This window comes from Oncorhynchus gorbuscha, linkage group LG10, assembly GCF_021184085.1.
Source record: "Oncorhynchus gorbuscha isolate QuinsamMale2020 ecotype Even-year linkage group LG10, OgorEven_v1.0, whole genome shotgun sequence".
Taxonomy (NCBI): domain Eukaryota; kingdom Metazoa; phylum Chordata; class Actinopteri; order Salmoniformes; family Salmonidae; genus Oncorhynchus; species Oncorhynchus gorbuscha.
The window spans coordinates 88,719,095-88,729,997 of NC_060182.1; the positions used below are offsets into that span (position 1 = coordinate 88,719,095).

The following is a 10,903-nucleotide window of genomic DNA, read 5'->3' on the forward strand; positions in this document are numbered from 1 at the left end:
AACCTTCTTATCCCTTGCTTGCTAGCTAGCCAACTACGGCTAACTTACAGTCACGTCAAACACTGCAGTCAGAATAACAGCAGAGTAGCTGCATTTGTGTTTGTTTAAACTGTTTACCATTTACATTTATTTGGATACATCCATAACAATGAGCTAATGAGGCACGATTTCACCTGTCATAGAAAATGTTCTCACTCGTCAGGACACTGTTGTTCAGAGGAGCTATCCAACAACACAGCTAACACAATCACTGTTGTTCAGAGGAGCTAGCCAACAACACAGCTAACACAATCACTTCAAACTGAAGCTGGAAAAACTGCAAACTAGCTGCACTTCGTTTCGTTTGATCTTTTTTTCAATTGACATTTCTTTGTTTATATCCATAAATGATGCCAGCTGATTCATGATTTCAACTGGCTGAGAAACTGTCTGTCTGTCTCGTCCCGACTCCCGACACCTACATTACTATGGGACAGATGGAGATCGATTGAATATTGAAACAATGTTGCAAATGTCGGAGAGACAGAAAGTAATGTTTATACAAATCTCCACTGTTAAAAAAAGAAATGTTAGTCTAAAGGAAATATGAGATAATGTCTAGAATCTAGACTCTAGATGGTTCTTATAGTGGAGATCAAGTTTATACATTGCTTGGCTGGGCTGATGAGACAGTGGATTCCACAGTCAGATGGCATAAACCATATTCTGTGAGTGCTGATTCGGAGTTGAGATAAGCACACACAAATCTGACTTTTACATAAATTATTGATTGATGTCAACTGGAGACTTTTAAATTAAGCGTGGGGATCTCAAATTAGAAAATGTCCTTGAGAGACTGACACCTTGCAGTGAGTAAAAGTGTGAACCAACCAATCTCCCTCACTCCTTCCACAGAAAATCCGCTGTGAGCTGCTAGAAACCCAGAGGAAGGTGTTGTCCCTGCAGGACATGTCCCTGCAGCTGCTGGTCAACAGCGAGGGCAGTGACTGTCTGGAGGCCAAGGAGAAGGTTCACGTCATCGGGAACCGCCTCAAACTGCTCTTCAAGGAGGTGACCAGAGACCTCAAAGAGCTGGAGAAGATTCTGGACATGAACAGCAGCCAACAGGTCAGAACAGACGCCCTTTTACAATTAAATAGAACAATGGAATGTATCTCCATTGATTTATTTCACCTTTATTTAACCAGGTAGGCAAGTTGAGAACAAGTTCTCATTTGCAACTGCGACCTGGCCAAGATAAAGCAAATCAGTGTGACACAGACAACAACACAGAGTTACACATGGAGTAAACAAACAGGCCAATAACACAAACAAGTCAATGACACAGTAGAAAAAGGAAAGTCTATATACAGTGTGTGCAAAAGGCATGAGGGGGTAGGCAATAAATAGGCCATAGGAGCGAATAATTACAATTTAACAGATTAACACTGGAGTGATAAATGAGCAGATGATGATGTGCAAGTAGAGATACTGGTGTGCAAAAGAGCAGAAAAGTAAATAAAATAAAAACAGTATGGGGATGAGGTAGGTAAATTGGGTGGGCTATTTACAGACGGACTATGTACAGCTGCAGTGATCGGTTAGCTGCTCAGATAGTTGATGTTTAAAGTTGGTGAGGGAAATAAAAGTCTCCAACTTCAGCGTTTTTTGTAATTCGTTCCAGTCACTGGCAGCAGAGAACTGGACGGAAAGGCGGCCAAATGAGGTGTTGGCTTTGGGAATGATCAGTGAGATACACCTGCTGGAATGTGTGCTACGGGTGGGTGTTGTTATCGTGACCGGTGAACTGAGATAAGGCGGAGCTTTACCTAGCATGGACTTGTAGATGACCTGGAGCCAGTGGGTCTGGCAATGAGTATGTAGTGAGGGCCAGCCGACTAGAGCATACAGGTCGCAGTGGTGGGTGGTATAAGGTGAATTGGGAACAAAATGGGTGGCACTGTGATAGACTGCATCCAGTTTGCTGAGTAGAGTGTTGGAAGCTATTTTGTAGATGACATCGCCGAAGTCGAGGATCGGTAGGATAGTCAGTTTTACTAGGGTAAGTTTGGCGGCGTGAGTGAAGGACGCTTTGTTGCGAAATAGAAAGCCGATTCTAGATTTGATTTTGGATTGGAGATGTTTAATATGAGTCTGGAAGGAGAGTTTACTGTCTAGCCAGACACCTAGGTATTTATAGTTGTCCACATATTCTAGGTCGGCACCGTCCAGGGTGGTGATGCTAGTCGGGCGGGCGGATGAGGGCAGTGAATGGTTGAAAAGCATGCATTTGGTTTTACTAGCATTTAAGAGCAGTTGGATGCGACGGAAGGAGTGTTGAATGGCATTGAAGCTAGCAAAGTGTCCAAGGATGGGCCAGAAGTATACAGAATGGTGTCGTCTGCGTAGAGGTGGATCAGGGAATCGCCTGCAGCAAGAGCGACATCATTGATATATACAGAGAAAAGAGTCAGCCTGAAAATTGAACCCTGCGGTACCCCCATAGAGACCGCCAGAGGTCCGGACAACATGCCCTCCGATTTGACACACTGAACTCTGTCTGCAAAGTAGTTGGTGAACCAGGCGAGGCAGTCTTCAGAAAAACCAAGGCTATTGAGTCTGCCGATAAGAATACTGTGATTGACAGAGTCGAAAGCATTGGCCAGGTCGATGAAGACGGCTGCACAGTACTGTCTTTTATCGATGGCGGTTATGATATCGTTTAGTACCTTGAGCGTGGCTGAGGTGCACCCGTGACCGGCTCGGAAGCCGGATTGCACAGCGGAGAAAGTATGGTGGGATTCGAAATGGTCAGTGATCTGTTTATTAACTTGGCTTTCGAAGACTTTAGAAAGGCAGGGCAGCATGGATATAGGTCTGTAACAGTTTGGGTCTAGGGTGTCACCCCCTTTGAAGAGGGGGATGACCGCGGCAGCTTTCCAATCTTTAGGGATCTCGGACGATATGAAAGAGAGGTTGAACAGGCTGGTAATAGGGGTTGCAACAATGGCGGCGGATAGTTTTAGAAAGAGAGGGTCCAGTTGTCCAGCCCAGCTGACTTGTACTGGTCCAGGTTTTGCAGCTCTTTCAGAACATCTGCTGTCTGGATATGGGTGAAGGAGAATGTGGGGAGGCTGAGGGGGGGGGGGTTATTGGCAGGGGTTGGAGTAGCCAGGAGGAAGGCATGGCCAGCCATTGAGAAATGCTTATTGAAATGTTCGATTATCATGGATTTATTAGTGGTGACCGTGTTACCTAGCCTCGGTGCAGTGGGCAGCTGGGAGGAGGTGCTCTTGTTCTCCATGGACTTTACAGTGTCCCAAAACTTTTTGGAGTTAGAGCTACAGGATGCGAATTTCTGCTTGAAAAAGCTAGCCTTTGCTTTCCTGACTGACTGCGTGTATTGGTTCCTGACTTCCCTGAACAGTTGCATATCGTGGGGACTATTCGATACTATGGCAATCCGCCACAGGATGTTTTTGTACTGGTTTAGGGCAGTCAGGTCTGGAGTGAACCAAGGGCTATATCTGTTCTTAGTTCTGCATTTTTTGAACGGGGCATGCTTATCTAAGATGGTGAGGAAATTACTTCTAAAGAATGACCAGGCATCCTCGACTGACGGGATACCCGGGCCAGGTCGATTAGAAAGGCCTGCTCGCAGAAGTGTTTTAGGGAGCGTGCAGTAGACACATTACACAATAAGAAATAGTGCAGGAAAAACGTTTGTAGCGTGTCTCTACGGTATCTAATGCCGTTTCATGCTTGGCTTCCCTCCCTCTGTGTGTATCTCTCTCTCTCTCCCTCCCTCCCTCTGTGTGTATCTCTCTCTCTCTCTCTCTCTCTCTCTCTCTCTCTGTGTGTATCTCCCTCCCTCCCTCTGTGTGTATCTCTCTCTCCCTCCCTCCCTCTGTGTGTTTCTCTCCCTCCCTCCCCCTCCCTCCCTCCTCCCTCCCTCCCTCCCTCCCTCCCTCCCTCCCTCCCTCCCTCCCTCCCTCCCTCCCTCCCTCCCTCCCTCCCTCCTTCTGTGTGTATCTCTCTCTCTCTCTCCCTCACTCCCTCTGTGTGTATCTCTCTCTCTCCCTCTCTCCCTCTCTCCCTCCCTCCCCCCTCTCATCCTCTTTCTCCCTCCCTCTGTGTGTATCTCTCCCTCTCTCCCTCTCACCCTCTGTGTGTATCTCTCTCTCTCTCCCTCTCTCCCCCTCTCATCCTCTTTCTCCCTCCCTCTGTGTGTATCTCTCCCTCTCTCTCTCTCGCCCTCTGTGTGTATCTCTCTCTCTCTCTCTCTCTCTCTCTCTCTCCCTCCCTCCCTCTGTGTGTATCTCTCCCTCTCTCCCTCTCGCCCTCTGTGTGTATCTCTCTCTCTCTCTCTCTCTCTCTCTCTCTCTCTCTCTCTCTCTCTCTCTCTCTCTCTCTCTCTCTCTCTCTCTCTCTCCTCTCTCTCTCCCCTCTCATCCTCTTTCTCCCTCCCTCTGTGTGTATCTCTCTCTCTCCCTCCCTCCCTCCCTCCCTCCCTCCCTCCCTCCCTCCCTCCCTCCCTCTGTGTGTATCTCTCTCTCTCCCTCTCTCCCTCTCTCCCTCCCTCCCCCTCTCATCCTCTTTCTCCCTCCCTCTGTGTGTATCTCTCCCTCTCTCCCTCCCTCCCCCTCTCATCCTCTTTCTCCCTCCCTCTCATCCTCTTTCTCCCTCCCTCTGTGTGTATCTCTCTCTCTCTCCCTCCCTCCCTCTGTGTGTCTCTCTCTCTCTCCCTCTCACCCTCTCTCCCCCTCTCATCCTCTTTCTCCCTCCCTCTGTGTGTATCTCTCTCTCCCTCTCTCCCCCCTTCTCATCCTCTTTCTCCCTCCCTCTGTGTGTATCTCTCTCTCCCTCTCCCCCCCCCCCCTTCTCATCCTCTTTCTCCCTCCCTCTTGTCTCTCTCTTTCTCCTCTCTTTCATCTCAGGATCTGTCTACGTGGTCGTCAGCTGATGAGCTAGAGTCTGGTTCCATAAGCCCGGTGTCGGGCAGGAGCACGCCAAGTCGCCGTCGATCGGTAACGTATAGTAATACTCCTGACGTGGTTACATGGTGCCCTACCAGAAGGAAGGTGTTTGGCACTTCCTCCCTAAGACTGACAGTGCGTCACTTGTGCCCCTGAATGCAACGCCCAGTTTGCTCCAGTTTAAGGCCATGCAAAGTCACTCCCTCCCACCCTCCCAGGACCTCTCTTTCTCACCTCTTCTCTGTACACCTTCCTACATGTATATACATTCCACACACAACTCTGACTCTTTTTCCACACCTTTATTCTTTCATGTTATATCATCTCCCAGAGACAAACCGACCAGAGCACTTGAGACATCATTATACCCCCTCTTAAATATATATATATATATATATATATATATATATATATATATATATATATATATATATATATATATATATATATATATATATATTATCTTATTTTATTGATTGACTTTGTCCCCTAAACTTCAACATCTACTTCTGGTTTCTCCTGACCAAATGTGTCCCATCTTTATCTTCTTTTCTTTAGTCCTGTGGTTTTAGAGTCCTGTAGTTTTAGAGTCTAGTGGTTTTAGAGTCCTGTGGTTTTAGAGTCCTGTGGTTTTAGAGTCCTGTGATTTTAGTCTTTTGGTTTTAGAGTCCTGTAGTTTTAGAGTGCTGTAGTTTAGTGCTCATTGAATATTGGCTCTTTAAAACCCTTGGTTTTTATCAATTAAATTCTATAGAAGTTAAGTCTTGTCTTCACTTCAATCCCAATGGTTGATCTCAGTGATTTGAAGATACAGTACATGTATATCTTACATTTGTTATATCTGTCTTCCACATAGCAAATCATGCATCATATGATACGTTGTGCTTCAGCAGCGAATGAATTCCCTTTGTTCCAAATACCAGCATGACCATCCAGCTGTAGCTGTTCTAAGTAGCTGTACACTTTGAAAAAAGCTAGTTTGTTTATTTTCTCTAGTTGTCACCTTCCTTCACATATTTGATTTGTTCTAAGATCACCTTCTATTCTTTTATTTGGGGTATTTTCTTTTCATCGGTAGCTTTGTTCTTTATTTGCCTGGACTGAAACATACTCTCTTTCTTTTACCCCCGTGTTCATTGCAAACAGCAACGGGGCAAATGTAGTATGTCACAGCAGACCTCTGGACCCTCTGTGAGCAGTCCACACAGATCACACAGGTACCTTTCTCCTGGTTTGTAGAACACCCAGAAGACAATAGAACTCCTGGAACATGTTACACCTGTTCTGGAACCTTAGTCCGTTGTGCTGCACTGCACTGACAACACATACAGTACATTGCAACAACTGTATTGTAAAAGAAAAAATAGAAAACCCTGAATACTGATTTTTACTTACTTCCAAAGGTTCATAAAAGTTTAATGAAAAATTAATTCCATCATCTTCTACCATTCTAGACACTATGTAGAGGCTATAGGGTTTAGCAGAAAATGTGGTTATTGCCCACACATCCTTTACACTACAGTTCTGCAATAACTAAATATATAGGCCTCTTTGTTGCCAATGTCCTCGGCTGCTTGATTAACTACGCTACCCAGAATGCACCGTGAGTTCTTAACATACTGTCAACAGTTTCTCTAATACCTCTTGGTAACTATAGAGCTCTTACCGCTCCTTCTCTACTGCTAGTGAGCACACGCAGTTGTTCTCTTGAATTGCCAAGCCAGCAAGCATCTGCAATGAACAATATGATGGCAGCAAGTCTATCTCTCTATTTCTTTCTTTCTTTCTCTTGTGTGTGACATCTATTTCATCTATTTCTTCTATTTCACATACCTAATCCACCATCTCCCCCTCACTCCCCTCAATCAGCCATCGCCCCTGTCATGTCTCCATTTGTGGAATGTCAGGGGGCACTTTGATCACAGTCTAGACAGACAGACCTGAGGGTAAAACGAACATCACTGTTATCTAGCTATGCATACCATGATTTATCATTTTAGGATTCCCTTTGGTGTAAGCTAATTCAAATAGGCCCCATTGTCAGCTATGTCAGAGAAACAGCAGGTACCACATTGTCGTAAAGTGTTGTTAATCAGAACGCTATAATTGTGTTACTGTAGTGTTCATCCCTTACCTGAGAAATATGAGTTAATAGTGAATAGTACAAAACATGTTATTTAGCATGTTAATAGATTTAGTCTGTCTTCTCAGTTTGACAGCAGCCCAGTCAGATGAGGGTATATTAAGATGGTTCTGCTGCTGACTAATGCTACAGCAAGCTTCACCTAGCTACACCCTTTAAAACAGACTGCTCTATGCTGCTATGCTCCTGTCTTGGCATGCTTTGCATTCATCAGGATATAAACTCCTCACAGAGAGGTCTTGAAGGACTATCTAAAACATTTAAACTGCTACTTCCTGCATGCATTTTGTCTCCCGTCCTAACACCTTACATCATTTTACAAAGGAATGTCAGCTCAACATCCTGTGTTTGTTTTATGGGTTTGAAAATCATTTCTTGAAAATGTTTGTCAGTGTTTGTCAAGTGTCATTCAACTGACTGTGGGTGTATTGATTACCAATATAAACTGGGTGGTTTGAGCCCTGAATGCTGATTGGCTGTCAGCCGTGGTATATCAGACCGTATACCACGGGTATGACCCCAACATTTTTTTAACTCATCTTATTACGTTGGTAACCAGTTTATAATAGCAATAAGGCACCTAGGGGGTTTGCGTTGCATCGTGCCTAAGAACAGCCCTTAGCCATGGTATATTGGCCATATACCACACCCTCGGGCCTTATTGATTAAATATAGTTTGGTAATGTGATCATGGCTGTGTCAATACACAGTTCATCATTATACTTGTAGAGCAATAACATAGTTTCTGTCTTGTAAACTACAAAGGAAATAGATATTTGATTCTGTTGAATCCAATGACAAAATGGATAGTTGGATGGATGGTCTGGTCTGGATGCATGTCCTTAGCTGTAGGTGTCATAACCTAAGTCTGCTTGTTGTTGTGTTGTTGTGTGCTCTCCGTGTCGTATCCTATCAGGTTTCCCGTCGCTGGGTCCGCTTCCTCCCCTTCTGAGGCAGAGAGGAAATCATCACTGTCATCGTCACGTTTCCTGTACCACGTCCTATGGGTGGCGGTGCCCCTCCAGTTGCTATTCCTCTTGCTGCTGGTGGTCATGGTCTGCCTGGTGCCAGTGTGTGAGGGGGATTTCGACTGCAGCCAGTCCAATAACTTTGCCCGTTCCTTCCACCCGATGCTACAATACACCAACGGGCCCCCTCCTGTATAGTCTTTCATGACAGACCAAACATTTGGTTCTGGGTGCCGAGCGAGATTACAGCCTGGCCCTTGGTATGGAGACGAACCTGAGGAGGATAGTTGGGCTTTTTGAACTTCATGACTGTTGTGGATTTCAACTCTATGGGTCTCTCTCTTGAAGTTTTTTCCCCCAATAACAGTGCGGGAACTGTTTCAATGCTCCGCTAGTTTGCAGCTTCCATGAAGAATAGAGATATGGCGTTCCGTCATTCTGCACCTTGTATAAGCAAGCATCATAGGATGCCAAAACCTTAGTTGGATCTTCTTTGTTCTGTATGGATGAAGTACAGCAGCACTCTTGTCTTTTCACTCGTGTCTTCTTTTAGTTTTCTGTTATGTTGTATGTATAGACGAAGAAACGTCTTAGGGGCAGCAAATGTAAGAACCCAAAATGATTGTGACGGCAGTCAGTGGATATCCCCTGGATACCTGTAAAGGTACATGCCATGTGTTGACATTTGTCCTCTAGTTCAATGCAGAGCATATACTCTGTGAATGTGCCTGTTGTAACAATTGAACACTTGTGAAATAACATTTTAAGATGACTTATATTGCAATCTTTTTTTTTTTACATGTGTTGTGGCATGCGGTTATGATCTTTGCTTATGGGTTTGTCCGTGATGAATATTTGATTTTTAATCTGAATTATACCTGGGTGTAAGAATCTATTTAGTCTGAATTGTGTATTGAATGTGTATGTAAAGGAAAGGCTGTAATGAAGAGTTATTTGCTATAAACTGTTTAAAAGCATAAGAAACATTAAAAATAATGAACACTCATTTTTATTTTTCTAGCTGAAAATATGTATTCTACAAACAAACTATTAATCAACAGTATAACGAATTATAAATCTGTATATTTTCTATGGCTCTGTGTGTTTAGTATTAAATGTACAACAGTCCAGGATTACTTAACATATTCTGTACATAATATAAATGTATAGCAATAATCTATATCTGACCCTAAATTACAAATATTGAATGCCAAATTCTCATTTTGATTCTGTCTTTTATTTAACATAATTTCTCTCTGTGGGAAGCAACATTTCTAACTCTTCTACTCTGTTAAGTCAATAACGCTGAATCAGTCTTTGAATCCTACTTTCCATACATCATAAACTCAATTCAAAGCACAATTTCAATGGTCCAAAAAACATATGATACCTCTCAAATTTCATTCAGGTGCCTGTCTTTAGCAGAGTCCTTTGAGGAGATTTAGGCATAGATTCGTGCTACAGTGCGATTGACATTCAATTCCATGATACGGATTGAATCTAGCCGGTACGCTTCATTCACGGGGAGAGCCACAGGGTCAGTGGACCTCTGAGAGACAGCTGAGAGGGATCCGGTGGTGGGTAGGACAGGACCAGGTAGTGGAGGTGATGTTGGAGGTCATGGTGGTGGGTAGGACAGGACCAGGGAGTGGTGGTGGTGGTGGTGGTGGAGGTGATGGTGGTGGTGGGTAGGACAGGACCAGGGAGTGGTGGTGGTGGAGGTCATGGTGGTGGGTAGGACAGGACCAGGTAGTGGTGGTGGTGGTGGTGGTGGAGGTCATGGTGGTGGGTAGGACAGGACCAGGTAGTGGTGGTGGTGGTGGTAGAGGTCATGGTGGTGGGTAGGACAGGACCAGGGAGTGGTGGTGGTGGTAGAGGTCATGGTGGTGGGTAGGACAGGACCAGGGAGTGGTGGTGGTGGTAGAGGTCATGGTGGTGGGTAGGACAGGACCAGGGAGTGGTGATGGTGGTAGAGGTCATGGTGGTGGGTAGGACAGGACCAGGGAGTGGTGGTGGTGGTAGAGGTCATGGTGGTGGGTAGGACAGGACCAGGGAGTGGTGATGGTGGTAGAGGTCATGGTGGTGGGTAGGACAGGACCAGGGAGTGGTGGTGGTGGTGGTGGTGGTGGAGGTCATGGTGGTGGGTAGGACAGGACCAGGGAGTGGTGGTGGTAGAGGTCATGGTGGTGGGTAGGACAGGACCAGGGAGTGGTGGTGGTGGAGGTCATGGTGGTGGGTAGGACAGGACCAGGTAGTGGTGGTGGTGGTGGTGGAGGTCATGGTGGTGGGTAGGACAGGACCAGGGAGTGGTGGTGGTGGAGGTCATGGTGGTGGGTAGGACAAGACCAGGTAGTGGTGGTGGTGGTGGAGGTCATGGTGGTGGGTAGGACAGGACCAGGTAGTTGTGGTGGTGGTGGAGGTCATGGTGGTGGGTAGGACAGGACCAGGTAGTGGTGGTGGTGGTGGTGGTGGTGGTGGGTAGGACAGGACCAGGGAGTGGTGGTGGTGGTGGTAGAGGTCATGGTGGTGGGTAGGACAGGACCAGGGAGTGGTGGTGGTGGTAGAGGTCATGGTGGTGGGTAGGACAGGACCAGGGAGTGGTGGTGGTGGTGGTGGTAGAGGTCATGGTGGTGGGTAGGACAGGACCAGGGAGTGGTGATGGTGGTAGAGGTCATGGTGGTGGGTAGGACAGGACCAGGGAGTGGTGGTGGTGGTGGTGGTGGTGGAGGTCATGGTGGTGGGTAGGACAGGACCAGGGAGTGGTGGTGGTAGAGGTCATGGTGGTGGGTAGGACAGGACCAGGGAGTGGTGGTGGTGGAGGTCATGGTGGTGGGTAG

General features: G+C 46.2%; 1 protein-coding gene across 13 annotated transcripts in view; it reads left to right on the forward strand.

The window, feature by feature from the left end:
- LOC124046690 (nesprin-1-like) overlaps positions 1-9,287 on the forward strand; it is a 182,390-nt gene extending 173,103 nt beyond the window's left edge. For 11 of the 13 annotated variants that reach the window (XM_046367362.1, XM_046367361.1, XM_046367360.1 and 8 more), the window contains 4 exons: positions 895-1,107; positions 4,917-5,006; positions 6,102-6,172; positions 8,015-9,287. In XM_046367362.1, the coding sequence (XP_046223318.1) occupies positions 895-1,107; positions 4,917-5,006; positions 6,102-6,172; positions 8,015-8,264 (624 nt within the window). In that variant the 3' untranslated portion in view covers positions 8,265-9,287. The remainder of the gene's footprint in view (positions 1-894; positions 1,108-4,916; positions 5,007-6,101; positions 6,173-8,014) is intronic. The other 2 variants (XM_046367371.1, XM_046367370.1) reach the window with 2 other exon arrangements.
- The last annotated feature ends 1,616 nt before the right edge of the window (positions 9,288-10,903 follow it).